A 16,505-nucleotide genomic window follows, 5' to 3' on the forward strand; every position below is an offset into this window, starting at 1 on the left:
AAAATGAGAACTTGAAGCCCGTAATTCACTATTTTTAAAGCATCAACATTCTGGAAATGTTTAAAAACATGAGGTTTCCAGTACAGTTTTTCACTGGCATTTAAATTGAACTTTGCGTTGAGTATAGCCATGACTAGTTGGTAGGCATCCACCACATCCCCAGAAGTAGCAAAAAGTAAATATCAAGCAACACCTGCTGTGAACTCTTCCTGCTTTTAGACTGGTGGGGCCACTTTCATTTCCCCCTATTGTCTACACGGAGGAGTGAGACTTGTTTTCCTTTTTTCCTTATCTACCTCCTCAACTTCCATGGCCTACATACTGTATTCAAAACCCAATTGTTTTGACCACACTATTACTGTTTAGTTGTGTCAGACTCTGCAGTGCTCTGAATAGTAGCCCACCAGGCTCCACTGTCCATGGGATTCTCCAAGCAAGAATACTGGAATGGGTTGTCATTTCCTTCTCCAGGGGAATCTTCCTGACCTAGGGACTGGCCCCTCCCAACTGGTGAAATGAAATCTGTACAATAATCAGGTGACTAGCACATAACACTTAACAGCTCACGTAGTACAACTCATTGAATTCCTCAGAAAACATTACATATAGTATGCAAACATTACATATAATATGCAAACATTTAGTTCAGTCGCTCAGTCGTATCCGACTCTTTGCGACCCCATGAATCACAGCATGCCAGGCCTCCCTGTCCATCACAACTCCCAGAGTTCACTCAACCTCATGTCCATCGAGTCGGTGATGCCATCCAGTCATCTCATTCTCTGTCGTCCCCTTCTCCTCCCGCCCCCAATCCCTCCCAGCATCAGAGTCTTTTCCAGTGAGTCAGCTCTTTGCATGAGGTGGCCAAAGTATTGGAATTTCAGCTTCAGCATTACGTTACATATAGGTAAAAATGCAAGATCCAGGCTTTATGAGTGTAAGTGTTATAAGGTTTCAGTTCAGTAGCTCCGTTGTGTCTGATTCTTTACAACCTGATGGGCTGCAGTACACCAGGCTTCCCTATCCATCACCAACTCCTGGACCTTGCTCAAACTCATGTCCATTGAGTTGGTGATGCCATCCAACCATTTAATCCTCTGTCATCCCCTTCTCCTGGCTTTGATCTTTCCCTCGCATCAGGGTCTTTTTCAATGAATCAGTTCTTTGCATCAGATGGCCAGATTATTGGAGCTTCAGCATCAGTCCTTCCAATGAACATTCATGACTAATTTCCTTCAGGATTGACTGGTTTGATCTCCTTGCTGTCCAAGGGACTCTCAAGAGTTTTCTCCAACACCATAGTTCAAAAACATGAATTCTTTATAGTCCAGCTCTCACATCCATACATGACTACTGGAAAAAGGTTTGGGTGGAGAGTTGTCTTGTTTCCCTTGACCTTGAAATTGTTAAAAGTGTAGAATCTCATCTTTTACTGCTTTTTCATAAAACTCTTAATTGAAACAAACTTTATTGCAGCTTTGTTTATTTGATATATGTATGGAGTTAATATAGAAAGATTAATTCAACAGTTATATATAGTCTTAGATAATTTTTGATATGAGATCGAATCTCTTTCTAAATCTAATCCCAAACTATTTATACCATCATCTTAAAATTTAACTTATTTTTAAAAGCCTACTGAATCTCCATATTTTATTTTTAATGAAAAGTGTGCTCAACAAACCATTTTATTTCATACTTTAAGTCCAGCTCTTTTGTTCCCATTAAAATAATTGAAAATAAATCTTAACACTAAAACTCATTCTGTTTAAACTACCTGCTGTTTCATAAAAGGATCAGCATAGTCATCCCTCACTCATTGTTTTATTTCTAATGGTACCACGTGAGAGCATATATGTGTTCTGTGACTCAGAAGGTGTGATGAAAAAAACATGCTGAGTGAGATCAAAGACTTGGCATTGAAATTGAAATAAAATATTTCATGCTGAGTTTGATACAGCTACACCTGCAAGTCTTGCTTTCTGTAAACTTTCTTTCATAAAATGTAAACCAGAGCGAAATTGCTTATAGCCCCAAATTTGTGATGATTAGGCTTGAAACACCTTTAAATATCTGCATGATTGCACAGACTGTCTTGGCAAAGAATCTGTGTTTGGCTAAACCATGCTCACTTAGCAATCTCAGTAACTTTTTCTTCTCCTGACTCACCAGTTATCTACATGTGTGAATATAGGTCTTTGGAAGTTGATGGTTAGTGGAAGTGAAATTATTCCTAGTGGCTGTTGGTCCACCGTCCCTTAATCTGTCATTGTTTTTGATTCATCCCAGTGGCTGAGAAGACCAAAGAGCAAGTGACAAACGTTGGAGAGGCAGTGGTGACAGGGGTGACTGCAGTAGCACAGAAGACAGTAGAAGGAGCAGGGAGCATTGCAGCTGCCACTGGCTTTGGCAAAAAGGATCATTTGGGCAAGGTAGGACTGTGTACATCTTGTTACATTTCTAAGCTGTGGATCACAATGCATGGTGATCCACAGAGGCAAGAATAAGATGCTTACTTGTGGGAGAGCTTCCCTCATAAAAAAAAAAGTACTACCTTTATATGTGTTCTTTTTGGATATATTCACCCAGATAAATGCTGTGAAAATCACACAATAATTGTGATTGTTTTATTTTCTGGAAAAAATAGTTAATGAAATGAACAGTGTAACAAATGTCTAAAAGAGCTGTGACATTTCAGAAAGAATGGGTGCTTTTATGTTGGCTTCGAATCTTGGAATTTTTCATTGTTGGAGTATAGCAAATGCTTTGTGCCCAATCTCTAAATGTTCAAAATGAAAATCTTTTACTTAATTTCTTTATAGTGACATCATCTCTTATTAAATGGCATATTTGCTCATTATATAGCAATGCATTGCCAAATATATGTTTGTGGAAACTGAGGGGCTTAAACTATGATCATGGTTTTGGGATGATTTTAACATTCTCAGAATTCTCACTTTTCCTTTCTTGACAAATATGAGACTCTAGGAAAATTATTCAACAGTTAGGACTTTCGTTTTAAACAAATAAGCAACAGAAAATGAGGTATCAACTGAAAGATGAAAATTTTACAAAATTCATGACCAATAAGCAGATTCTTTTTTTTTAAAATTGAAGTATAGTTGATTTATAATGTTCTGTCAATCTCTGCCATACAACAAAGTGACTCAGTTATCATTGTATATATATTATTTTTTATATTTTTTCCATTATGGTTTTTCCAGGTGATTGGATATAGTTCCCTGTGCCACAGTAGGACCTTATTGTTATCCATTCTAAATGTAATGGCTTGCATCTACCAACTTCCAACTCCCAGTCCATCTTTCTCTCTCCTCTCCATCTTGGCCACCATAAGTCTGATCCTATGTCTGTGATTCTATTTCTGTTTTGCATCATACTTTAGATTTCACATATAAATGGTATCATATGGTATTTATTTTACTCTTTCTGACTTCGCTTAGTATGATAAGCTGGTTGTGTCTATGTTGCTTCAAATGGCATTATTTTGTTCTTTTTATGGCTGAGTAGTATTCCATTGTATGTATGTCACACCTTTATCTGTTCAACTGTCAATGGAAATTTAGGTTGTTTTCAAATTTTGGCTATTGTGAATAGTGCTGTTACGAACATAGGGGTATATGTATTTTGAATTATAGTTTTATCTGGGTATATGCCCAGGACTGGGATTGCTGGATCATATGGTAATTCTGTTTTTAGTTATCTGAGGAACCTGTTTTCCATAGTGGCTTCTCCAACTTATATTGCCACCAGTAGTGTAGGAGAGTTCCTTTTTCTCCACACCCTCTCCAGCATTTATTATTTATAGACATTTTAACAATGACCATTCTGACAGATGTGAGCTGGTACCTCATTATAGTTTTGATTTGCATTTTTCTAATAATTCGCAATGCTGAACATCTTTTCATGTGCCTTTTAGCCATCTGTATATCTTCTTTGGAGAAATGTCTATTATGATATTCTCATTTTTTGATTGAGTTGTTTGCTTTCTTGTTGTTGAGTTGTGTGAGCTGTTTGTATATTTTAGATATTAAGCCCTTGCAGGTCACATCATTAGTAGCAGAATGATTTTTGCTTTTTCCCTGCCACAAAGGCTTCCTAGCTATTCTTTGAATCCATAAAGTGTACCCTTGTCTTGACTCTTCCCACTGTCTAGAAAGCTCTTCCCCAGTGAATAAGTAACCCTGACTCACTCCCTTATCTCCTCTGGTCTTTGCTAAATAACACCTTCTCAGTGAAGCCTACCCTGACCAATTTAAAATTAGAACCATTCTCCTTACCTCTGGTGTACCTAATTTTTCTACTCTTTTTTAATTTTTGGCCAAAGCATTTATCACCTTTAAAAATAATAACTAGCTTAATTATTTTTATGCATATTGTTTATTTTATTTCTTCCCTTCTGAAATGTAAGCACTATGAGGATAGAAGATATTAGTTTGTTCACTGAATTTTAACAAGTGTCTAGAAGAGTACACATAGGAGAAAATTAAGCAATATTTATTACATTAAGACATAGAACCAGGAAATAAGTGATGTGCAGAGTGACTTATTTCTGTCTTTAATAAATATGTGTGTACTATAGCAACCATGGCTATTCAGCCATCCAAAAGTTATCATCAAAATGTTTTGGAATAGATATCCTGAAATCTGTAAGAAAGTATCTATTTGCTGACAAACTTCCCTGGATTGCTTCCACTCCTTTTAATCCTGTGTAGTAGGCCTGCATGAATGGGTCATTAAAACAGTGATAAAAAGGAAGGACTGAAAATATGTGACAAATTGAGATTTTATTGTATGTAGTTATTACATTGGTCTGTAACAATTGATACTACTCATGGAAAATCTGGACTGGCCTTCCAGTGATGTTCTTCATCTAATACTTAAATGTGTGATTGATGATAGTATTCCTTTGTGCAGAATATGCTCTTCAAATAATCTTATTGCTCACGCTGAAAATTATACTATTTCCAATTTTCATCTAAAATTATAGTTCTTCCATGTCCTGGCTATTATAAACAGTGCTGCAATGAACATTGGAGTACACGTGTCTCTTTCAATTCTGGTTTCCTCGGTGTGTATGCCCAGGAGTGAGATTGCTGGATCATATGTCAGTTCTATTTCCAGTTTTTTGAGGAATCTCCACAGTGTTTTCCATAGTGGCTGTACTAGTTTGCATTCCCACCAACAGTGTAAGAGGGTTCCCTTCTCTCCACACCCTCTCCAGCATTTATCGCATGTAGACTTTTGGATAGCAGCCATTCTGACTGGTGTGAAATGGTATCTCATTGTGGTTTTGATTTGCATTTCTCTGATTATGAGGGATGTTGAGCATTTTTTCATGTGTTTGTTAGCAATCTTTATGTCTTCTTTGGAGAAATAAAGGACATGGAAGCAACCTAGATGTCCATCTGCAGACGAATGGATAAGAAAGCTTTGGTACATATACACAATGGAGTATTACTCAGCCATTAAAAAGAATGCATTTGAACCAGTTCTAATGAGGTGGATGAAACTAGAGCCTATTATACAGAGTGAAGTAAGCCAGAAAGGAAAACACCAATACAATATACTAACACATATATATGGAATTTAGAAAGATGTAAATGATAACCCTGTATACGAGACAGCAAAAGAGACACAGATGTATAAAACAGTCTTTTGGACTCTGTGGGAGAGGGTGAGGGTGGGATGGTTTGGGAGAATGGCATTGAAACATGTATATTATCATATGTGAAATGAATCGCCAGTTCAGGGTCGATGCATGTTACAGGATGCTCGGGGCTGGTATGCGGGGATGACCCAGAGGGAGGATAAGGAGAGGAGAGAGGTGGGAGGGGGGTTCAGGAGGGGGAACTCATGTACACCCAGGGCGGATTCATGTCATTGTATGGCAAAACCAACCAATATAATATTGTAAAAATAATTAGCCTCCAATAAAAGTAAAAAAATTTTTTTTGCATACAAAAAAAATAAAAAATAAAATTATAATTCTATGTGTAGCTTTATTCCATTTTCAAAACTAGGAAGGACCCTCAGATTTTAGTACAGAGGCAACTAACTTGTTTCCCAGATCCTTGCCAACATAATAGAAGCTATGGACCCTCTTCCCAGAAAAATGTACATAAACACCCCAAAGGGCTTAATGGGATCATGGAAACCCATCAACAGATACAGCTCATGATTTAGACCAATTTCCTGACTGTATAGATGAGGAAATTTACAGAGGGGAAGTACTTAGCCCAAGGTCACATAGCCAATGGTAATAGACTGGATTCCAGCAGTGCTTTTCCATCTGCTTTTGTCACATCCCCAACCCCTTCCTCAAAACTTACCTTCCTTTTGAGTTTTCATAAATAGAACTTTATGGACAAGCAGATTTAACTGGAAAAATTATTTGCTTCAGAATATTAAGAAGCCAGGAAAGCTTGTACTGGTCTCGTCTCACCCCCATTAATGTGTACAATGTAAATTGAAAATAAGGCATGAAAATGTTTCTTTTCTTACAAAATTAGGCTTCGTACACTTCTAAAAATATTGCTCTTTATTTTAATGTTTTAAAGCAGAAGTCTAAATGATGTGACAAAGTTAACCATTTGGAGATATTTCTCTTATCGGCACTTGTTGTGTCTTACAAATGTCCAAAAATGAAAATGAAGTCATAAACCTAAAAGTTACAGCATAGTTGGAGCAAAAAAAAATTGAACTGGGATTTTAAATGGCTGATTTTCATCCCTGTGTTGTCACCAACAGGCTGAATGACCTTTTGAAGATCTCCTAAGACTCTTTCTTATATATTGAGGGATCTATAATAGAAAATTCTTAAATCTCAATTTAGCAGTAGAATTCTGTTTCTGTAATAACTAATGAAAGATGCTAATGAACTTTCATTTTGGCCACATCTATGGGATGCTAAAAGTTCTAGAGTTTAAACAAAATCATTGAAGTTGTTCATTATGAAATGTGAAATAATTTCATCCTTCAGACTCTGATCAGAGTGATTCTGGTGAATGGAAATAAAGCAGTTTGTTGTAGCTTTAACCACTTGTTAATGACCTCATTTTGACAGGCATTATTCATTGAAGAAATAATACTTGTTCACTGTGTGCCATAAATTTTGCTAGATATTGAGGTTAAAATTATGAGAAAACCATACACTGTTTTTTTCTTCATTGTGCTTATAGTCTAGTGACAAAGATCAGTAATAATCACCTAATTACCCATAATAAGTGTATAGTTATAAACTGTGATAAATGGAATGGTGTGCCTAATGCCAAGAATATCTGAGTGCTTGACCCAGTTACTGTGGGTTAGGGGTAAGGCCAGATGCTCCCTTGGAGAAGTGATGTCTGAACTGAGATCCAAAAACTGACTAGCAGCTATCAGAAGTGAGAGTTAAAGGAAAAGCATTTCAGGGTAAAGCATCAGCATGAGAAAGTCTAATATGGTAGGAGGGGACCATGGCAAATCAAAGGACGGTTGGAGCCAGAAAAGATAAGGATGTAGCCAGCCCACATCAAAGCTAGCCATGGTAAAAATATTGGTCATTATTCTAAAAATAAAGGGACCTATTTAAGTATTGTAAGCACTTAATCTGGATTTCAGGTTATAGGTTTGCATGTTGAAAGGATGTCTCTGCCTGTAGAGTGGGAAACAGATAAGAAGGGAAATAGAGAAAATCAGAAACCAGTTAGTGGACTCCCGTGGAAAGAGGAGATGATTGTGAATACAAAGGTGTTGGTGAGGGAAAAAGAAAGAAATGGATTAATTCAAAGACTACACAGGAAGTAATATCAAAGCGATTCAGAGATACATTTCACAAGGCTTGGTGGAAGAGGAATGTGACCAGCAGAGCTACTGGGTGTTGCTTGTCGAAGTGGATTAACAGCTGTGCCATTGTCTTGGTGGTTGATGCCTCCCTTGAATATCATGATTACTGCAAAATGACTGGCTGCACTAGTGCTTAGTCCTCATGCACTTTGAGGGTACTTGGCCCATCATTCCCTGACTGATAAGGGGACAAATCCTCCTCCCTCCCTCCCTCCTTCCTTCCCTTTCTCCTTTCTTTCTTATTTCCATTTTGTTTTTATAAACCAACAGTTCTCGTAGCTCATTTTTATTTTTTTCTCTTTATCTTCTAAATTTATGCCTTTGAGAATACTTATTCTGGTGTACTTGTCTCCTTTTGATGTTAACAGAGATGTTTGACTACAGATACCTAAGTGTTTTTGTGAATTTGATCATATGAATGAAGCCACCCTTAGTAATAATTTCTATGATACTAGATTAAAGGACAAATCAGCTGTCATGAATTTTAAGAATTTTTTAAATCAGATATTATTAGCTTCTTTAATATATCAGCATAATCCATCTTCTGATCTATATTTTTAGCTGTGTACAACCAAGAGGTTGCCAACCATACAATTCATTACTTTGAGGCTCATTCTCTTGATTGGCAGAGAAAGAATAGTCTAAATATGCATTGACAGAAGTATTCAAGTTTTAAGTTCAAACAGCGATGTTATACAAGTAAAATTTGTAACTTCTATTGAGAACAGATGATCCTCTTGTACCAAGAATATTATAAAAGAAAGGCACTTGAGTGTTATTATACAACTGTTTACTGCAGCGTTTGCTCCATTCCATTGGCTCAATAGTGCTCTGCATATGTTTTTTCTCAAGTAAATCGTTGATGAACAACGAATAAACATCTCTTTAATATTATCTGGAATGCCCTAGAAGAGTTGGATCCTCAGTGTCCCTGAAGTTTATATTTTTGTAATTTTCTGCCCATGTAGAAAGTGAAAATTCTGAATAAACTAATTAAGGCCACTGCTTGACAAATAGCACAACTCGTTCAGTTGCTTAGTCATGTCCAACTCTTTGTGACCCCATGGACTGCAGCATGCCAGGCTTCCCTGTCCTTCACTATCTTCTGGAGTTTGCTCAGAGTCATGTTCATTGAGTCAATGATGCCATCCAACCATCTCATCCTCTGTTGCTCCCTTCTCCTTCTGCACTCAATCTTTCCCAGCATCAAGGCCTTTTCCAATGAGTTGGCTCTTCTCATCAGGTGGACAAAGTATTGGAGCTTCAGCTTCAGACTCAGTCCTTCCAATGAGTATTGAGGGTTAATTTCCTTTAGGATTGACTGGTTTAATCTCCTTGCAGTCCAGGGGATTCTCAAGAGTCTTCTCCAGCACCACAATTTGGAAGCATCAGTTCTTTGGTGCTCAGCCTTTTTTATGGCCAGGTCTCACATCCATGCATGATTATTGGAAAAACCATAGCTTTGATGATATGGATACTTGTTGGCAACGTGATGTCTCTGCTTTTTAATATGTGGTCTAGGTTTGTCATAGCTTTTCTTCCAAAGAGCAAGCATTAATTTCATGGCTGCAGTCATTGTCTGCAGTGATTTTGGAGCCCAAGAAAATAAAGTCTGTCACTGTTTCCATTTTTTCCCCATCTGTTTACCATGAAGTGATGGGACTGGGTGCCCTGATCTTTGTTTTTTGAATGTTGAGTCTTAAGCCAACTTTTCCACTCTCCTCTTCCACCTTCATTAAGAGACTCTTCAGTTCCTCTTGGCTTTCTGCCATTAGTACAGCAGTCAACTTCATTATCACATCCCATTTAGGCACTGACCTGTGTACATGGAGATGAATAGATTTTGTGCAGGAAATAAACTTAAAATATTTATAATCTTAGATACTTGAAATATTTAGGTTTCATCTGTTTATTTTTTTTTCTTTAGAGCCAGAATAAAGTTCCTAAACAGTGCCATCTTGAAAAATTAGCTGAGATTATAAATAAACAGTATCCCAGAAAATGTTGATGTCAAATGTGTAGAAGCATGTATATACTCTGCGATCCTGCCTTAATTTGTAGGAGGATAGCTCACCAAGTATGTACTAGGTGAATAAGACAAAGCTGAAATGAAAAATGTCAGATTGACATTATGATTTATAACATTTAAGTGTCCTTATTTTCCTTGATTTACCAGAGCTGTCATGTTTAGCTTGATACACATTTGTATGGAAACACTTGATTACCACAGACCTTTTAATTAAATGATTAATCAGGTGATGAATGTTGGCATCAGCTAATTCATTTCAGGCTGATTTCACAAATAAGCCAAAGGTCATGGGTGACCTTTCAGATTTCTTTGAAGAAGTATACACATATTATATACATGATTTTATTATTGGTTATAAGGTGGTAATAGATGTCAAGATTAGTAAAATATTTTAATTTACAGTAAACATTTTCCTTTAATGTTTTTTAATGATTGAAATAATATATTTTCTCAAATAATTAGTGGTTTGAGTCCTGCCTTGTGCTTGACCTTAGAGCATAACCAAAATAATTGTTCATTGTATTTAAACCTAAACTAAAAGCTTTGGTGAACAATGCACTGCCTGATTTGTGTTTGTGGTGGAAACAGTGTATGTTATTAATATCATTGTAATCTTTGATTAAAACATAATGTGGTAAATAGGGGAGAAACCTAATTTACCCAATTGATTTGTTTCAAAATGACTATAATTAATAATATTTTGAAAAGAGTCTGATGCTGGGAAGGGTTGGGGGCGGGAGGAGAAGGGGATGACCGAGAATGAGATGGCTGGATGGCATCACCGACTCTGTGGACATGAGTTTGGGTGAACTCCGGGAGTTGGTGATGGACAGGGAGGCCTGGCGTGCGTGATTCATGGGGTTGCGGAGAGTCGGACACGACTGAGCGACTGAAAGAGAGAGAGAGAGAGTATGTAAAAGTCAATATTCTATACTTTTATGAAAGTCTACTAATGCTGTGTAAACTGTCTCCATTTAGAAACTCATCTCTTATGGTGGGATTTCTCTTATCTAATATTTCACCAGATTCTTGATGGATGAATCATGATTCCTATGCTTAGTTGTTCAGTTGTGTCAGACTCTTTGTGACCCCGTGGACTGTAAACCACCTGGCTCCTCTGTCCGTGGGATTTTTCAGGCAAGAATACTGGAGTGGGTGGCCATTTCCTTCTCCATGGGATCGTCACGATCCAGGGATTGAACCTGTGTCTCTTGTATTGCAGGTGGGTTCTTTACCCCGCTGAACCATGTTTCCTAATAACTCTTAATCTTATTAAATTTTAAGCAGGAAAGCACCTTCTAATTACATACAAGATTATAAGGGACTATAGCCGTAGGGTTACATTTTCATTACAATTCAGTAGCATTCAGTCTTTTAACAGGTATTTGTATGTACTGGTTGCTCAGTTGGGCACTATGGGGAATGCAAAGTTGAATACCACATGAATGGCTCTGGTCCCAAGGAACATGCAATCCAGGCAAGTGACTGATTTGCTAACCCCTGGGAAAAAGGAGCATCTCTGGTCTTTGAGAACTTGTTTTTTAACACGTATATATCCATCATAGGAAAAACACTTTCTGTTTGAAATGAGAGAGACTTATCCTTTCAATAAATATTATCCTTGAATTTTGTTTTTGACAGTAGACTATGGAATCACCTCATGAATATGGAGATAAGAGCCACAATATTCTAGCTGTTTAGACCCAGGAACATAAAAAGACTTGCACCTGAGTTCTGGCACCAGTGGTTAATAATTTGTAAGCATTACAACCCTGCAAGATATACATGACTACAGATCCAATTTTAGTCTGCAGAGAACCGATCGTGATTATAGTTTTGTTTTTAGAGAAATATAGGAAGAGTGTGATAGAACTGCTCCAAGACACACCAGCGAACAGCTTCAGATCATATTTGTGCATTTGGTTTATTCCTTCATAAATGCGTAACATGGATTAAAATTCTGCCAAATGATGTGTGAGAGCAATGTTCATACTTTTATGAATTAATTTTCATTGTGCCTGTGGCTAACATCTACTGCTACCAGTCCTTCACATGCAAAATTCACAATATTTTTGATAGTGGCAACCCACCCCAGTTTTCTTGCTTGGAAAATTCCATGGACAGCAGAGCCTGGCAGGCCACAGTCCACGGGGTTGTAAAGCGTTGGACACAAGTGAGCCCACACACATGCATTAATCAGATACTATTATATGTCAGATTATTTTAAATTTAGGTTTTTTTAAACTTGTACTACCATCTGAGCCATATTTTCACCTTGTAATTCAATCAAAAACCTGGAAAATAACATAATTTTAAGTGGCAGAAATAAAATGAGTAAGATGTGTTTATTGATTATGACACACAGTAATCTTATTCCATACGTCAGTGATAATCAACTTGCATGTTCCTAAAAAGTAAGAATAATTTGATTTTTTGTCCCATCAGATAAAGGCTTTTAGTTTTCTAATTTTCAGGGAAACATTTGGTGATGTTTACTTTGTCAAGATACAATACAAAAAGAGATCCTAGGTTCTCAAAACATTCAAAATACAAATCTAGAAGAAAATTTGTTTACTTGAATTCTGAGGAATAAAAATAAGATAAATGAGAAGTTAATTGTGTTTTGCATGCAAATACACAATTATGAGAACTAGAGTTAGGTGATTCATCAATATAATTGTTCTTTTCCAAGGGGAAAATGAGTAATTTGCCATCTCAAATATGAGGTAACTCTTTTGTTTAAAAAACTTTGTTAAAACTTTACCAAACATTTGTATATGTAAGTTGCAATTTAAATATTCCTCTTTACCTGGTAGTTCTAGTATCACTTAAGAGATGTTTTAAAAATTCCAAAAGTATTATTTAATTCCTATTAAGGTTGTAGTGTACATTAATACAAAGAACACTGAGACACTGTTTGAATAAATAAACCATTGAATAAATAGAAAAATAAAAAGGGATATATATATTTTATCTTCCTGATTAAAGATGGAAACTATTTTATTTCTCTTTTGTGTTCCTCATACCTACAAAATATGATGAATGTATTTGGAACTCAGGCCATAAGAGTGAATTCACTTGCAGCCTTGGGGACTGAGAATAATGTGAATTTATAATTTAAGAAAACCGCATAGAATTTAACTGTTTGTGCTCACAAGGGAGTGATGTAAGTCTGAGAAGCCCTATTAGCATATCATTTCCAATTCACATGTATATACATTTTATAACAAAGCAGAAAATTGCCCTTTCAACATACACTGTATTATTTCATGCCATATGTGTCTCCTGAATGAGTACACACAGATTTGCCTTAAGGCCTCAGTTTTTATGCAGTGGGTTATGTATTATTTACTATCTGTAGCAAAATTGGAAAAAGCATGTACTTCCTATGTGTGTCACCGAGTTTAGGGCTTAATATAATCATCACACAAAATATATAATGTTATTAAAAAGACTTCATCTTTAATTTCTAACATTGCAATATATGTAAAATAAGCACTTAAAAAACAATCTCCATTAAATATTAATAACTGCTTATAACAATAATCCTTCTTCTATAGTATTCTTCCTGAGAAAGAAACTAATATTGGTGTTTGAATCAAGGGCAGATCACAAGTGTTCTGACTACAACTGCTTTCTATGATAACTAACTGGTCTCTGTCTTTGTACTGAGTCCCTGGCTTATCCACACTGTTGGATTTGGTTGCATATAGGAGAAGTATGGCTGAGTGCAGGGTGCATGTGCTTTTAAGTCAGGGAACATGGAGTTGCTCCTGTCTCTCTGGATGATGTCATATCACCCCTCTGAGCATGGAATTTCTCATCTGTGAAATAAAAGTGCTAGACTAAATGAGTTAAAAATATTTTGAGTCTGTTTAATGGCTTGACTTTTAGGCCAGTTTGTTCACTTATGCATTTCCAGAGCCCTGGCAACTCATTTAACCTTTCTAAACCAAACCTACTTGTCTGTAACTGGCCAACCCCTGCACAGAGTGAGAGTATAAATGAGATGAGATATTGCGGACAAAAAATAAACAACCAACTGAAATGCATTGTAGTTAAAATGTTTTGCGAAGAAGGAGCCTACATTTTCCCTGAGTTGTGTTAGATTAGTGATTATAGAAGGTATCTTCAATATTTGTTTATGTCTTGATGATGTTTAACAAGTGAATTTCAAACACAAAAAAAGAAAGTGAAGTCGCTGAGTCATGTCTGACTCTTTGTGACCCCATGAATGGTAGCCTACCAGTCTCCTCCATCCATGGGATTTTCCAGGCAAGAGTACTGGAGTGGGTTGCCATTTCCTTCTCCAGGGGATCTTCCCGACCCAGGGATTGAACCCGGGTCTCCCGTATTGTAGGCAGACGCTTTACCGTTTGAGCCACCAGGGAAGTCTGAATAATCAATTTTTATAAATAAAATAAAGTCATATTGCTATTATTTTGCATTGGATTTCCACAATGCAGTTCCAGTGATTATTACATACATGTTAAATTTGGAACCCTTATGGCAGAAAGTGAAGAAGAACTAAAGAGCCTCTTTATGGAACTGAAAGAGGAGAGTGAAAAAGTTGGCTTAAAGCTCAACATTCAGAAAATGAAGATCATGGCATTCGGTCCCATCACTTCATGGCAAATAGATGGAGAAACATTGGAAACAGTGGCTGACTTTATTTTGGGGGGCTCGAAAATCACTGCAGATGGTGACTGCAGCCATGAAATAAAAAGGCGCTTATCCTTGGAAGAAAAGTTATGACCAACCTAGACAGCATATTAAAAAGCAGAGATATTACTTTGCCAAGAAAGGTCCGTCTAGTCAAGGCTATGGTTTTTACAGTAATCATATATGGATGTGAGAGGTGGACTATAAAGAAAGCTGAGCGCCGAAGAATTGATGCTTTTGAACTGTGGTGTTGGAGAAGACTCTTGAGAGTCCCTTGGACTGCAAGGAGATCCAACCAGTCTGTCCTAAAGGAAATCAGTCCTGAATGTTCATTGGAAGGACTGACGTTGAAGTTGAAACTCCAATACTTTGTTCACCTGATGTGAAGAACTGACTCATTTGAAAAGACCCTGATGCTGGGAAAGATTGAGGGCAGGAGGAGAAGGGGACGACAGAGGATGAGATGGTTGGATGGCATCACTGACTCCGTGGACGTGAGTTTGAGTGAACTCTGAGAGTTGGTGATGGATGGAGGCCTGGCGTGCTGCAGTCCATGCAGTTGCAAAGAATTGGACATGACTGAGAGACTGAACTGAACTAAAAATTGGAAAGAAATAATTTTGGGAAATGCTGTAGAAAACAAAGCTAGCAATCTTTCTCTTAGACTGAGGAGAATCTCGAGCCCTAATATATGGTGTTGGTGGCATAGTTGCTGTCTTTCCTTGTGGTTTTTGGATGTAAACCCCATGGAGAGTAGTACTGGGATTCTGTGGAGCACAGATTCGAGGTGCCCCGGCTAGCTGAAACTGTTGCCACTCACTCAGTGCCTCGTCGTCTTACGACTTGCTTTTTGCTTCTGGATTAGAGGTGTTTAGAGAGGTTACAAGGACTCAGCATCCCATATCCAAATCCTCTTCTTTTATGCTCATTTTCTAGAAGATCCTTTGTTGTTGTTTAGTGACTAAGTTTTGTCTGACTCTCTTGAGACCCCACAGACTATAGTCTGTCAGGCTCCTCTGTCCGTGGAATTTCCCAGGCAAGTATACCAGAGTGGGTTGCCATTTCCTACTCCAGGGGATCTTCCCGACTGAGGCATTGAACCGGCATCTCCTGCATTGGCAGACAGATTCTTTACCAGTTGCTCCACGTGGGAAGCCCATTTCCCCTGGGGCAAGGCCAACAAAAGGACTCTGTTCGTATGGAGCTTTGGTATCCAGTTCCGATAGAGCTTCCAGATGGGGGCAACCCTAAGTAGTTTGCAATTATGAAAATTGGCTTAGGCATCTTCTTGGCCCTTTCCCATTTTAGTCAAAGGCAAGGAAGTCCATCAAAAGGAAAGGAACCAGAGAGAGCTTCCTCAAGCTAACTTTCCATGCCAACAATTTCTAGAATGAGAGCATTTCCAGAGGAGCAACAATCTCAAGCTCATCTGACTTTCACAACTTCATGATAAGCACTAAGGCTTAGTTTCATTTTTAAGGCCTTGTATTTAAACTTAATTTTAGTTATTTCCACTGTAAAACAGACTCATTCCATAAACATTCAATCAAATCAAGATTTATTTTTTGCTGGAGCTTACCAGAAGCTCAAAGTTCCCTGTTCCTCAAGTACAACTGAAATGGGAAGGTAGGTCTGCAGAGGGGGAAGGGATGATGGATGCGAGTAGGAATATACGTGCTCTTGAGAGGGCCTGGGTTTCATTCTATACAGCCACTGATGTCCTGGTGACTCTCTAATGTGGTCTAAATGGGGTGCACTGGTCACCGCCTCATCTCAGGGGTCTGGGACAAGCCTGCTGCCCTGTCATTGCCTTTACATCTTTGCTAGTTGACCCCTTGCCAATACTTCTTTCGAAGGCCTTATCTGGACCCATGGGAAACCTAGGAGCCTTCCCACGTCAGCCTTAACTCTGAGGAGTCAGGGTACGAGCGGGCGATGGAAACTGAACTCTCCAATGTGGTATGTCAGT

At 37.7% G+C, this 16,505-nt stretch overlaps 1 protein-coding gene across 5 annotated transcripts in view; it reads left to right on the forward strand.

Annotated features, from left to right (window-relative positions):
• SNCA (synuclein alpha) overlaps window positions 1-16,505 on the forward strand; it is a 163,447-nt gene that overhangs the window by 16,132 nt on the left and 130,810 nt on the right. For all 5 annotated transcript variants that reach the window (XM_055434948.2, XM_088836037.1, XM_088836039.1 and 2 more), the window contains exon 4: window positions 2,290-2,432. In XM_055434948.2, the coding sequence (XP_055290923.1) occupies window positions 2,290-2,432 (143 nt within the window). The remainder of the gene's footprint in view (window positions 1-2,289; window positions 2,433-16,505) is intronic.

This window comes from Moschus berezovskii, chromosome 5 (genome assembly GCF_049115385.1).
Source record: "Moschus berezovskii isolate FMDL1 chromosome 5, NW_MosBer_1.0, whole genome shotgun sequence".
Classification (NCBI taxonomy): domain Eukaryota; kingdom Metazoa; phylum Chordata; class Mammalia; order Artiodactyla; family Moschidae; genus Moschus; species Moschus berezovskii.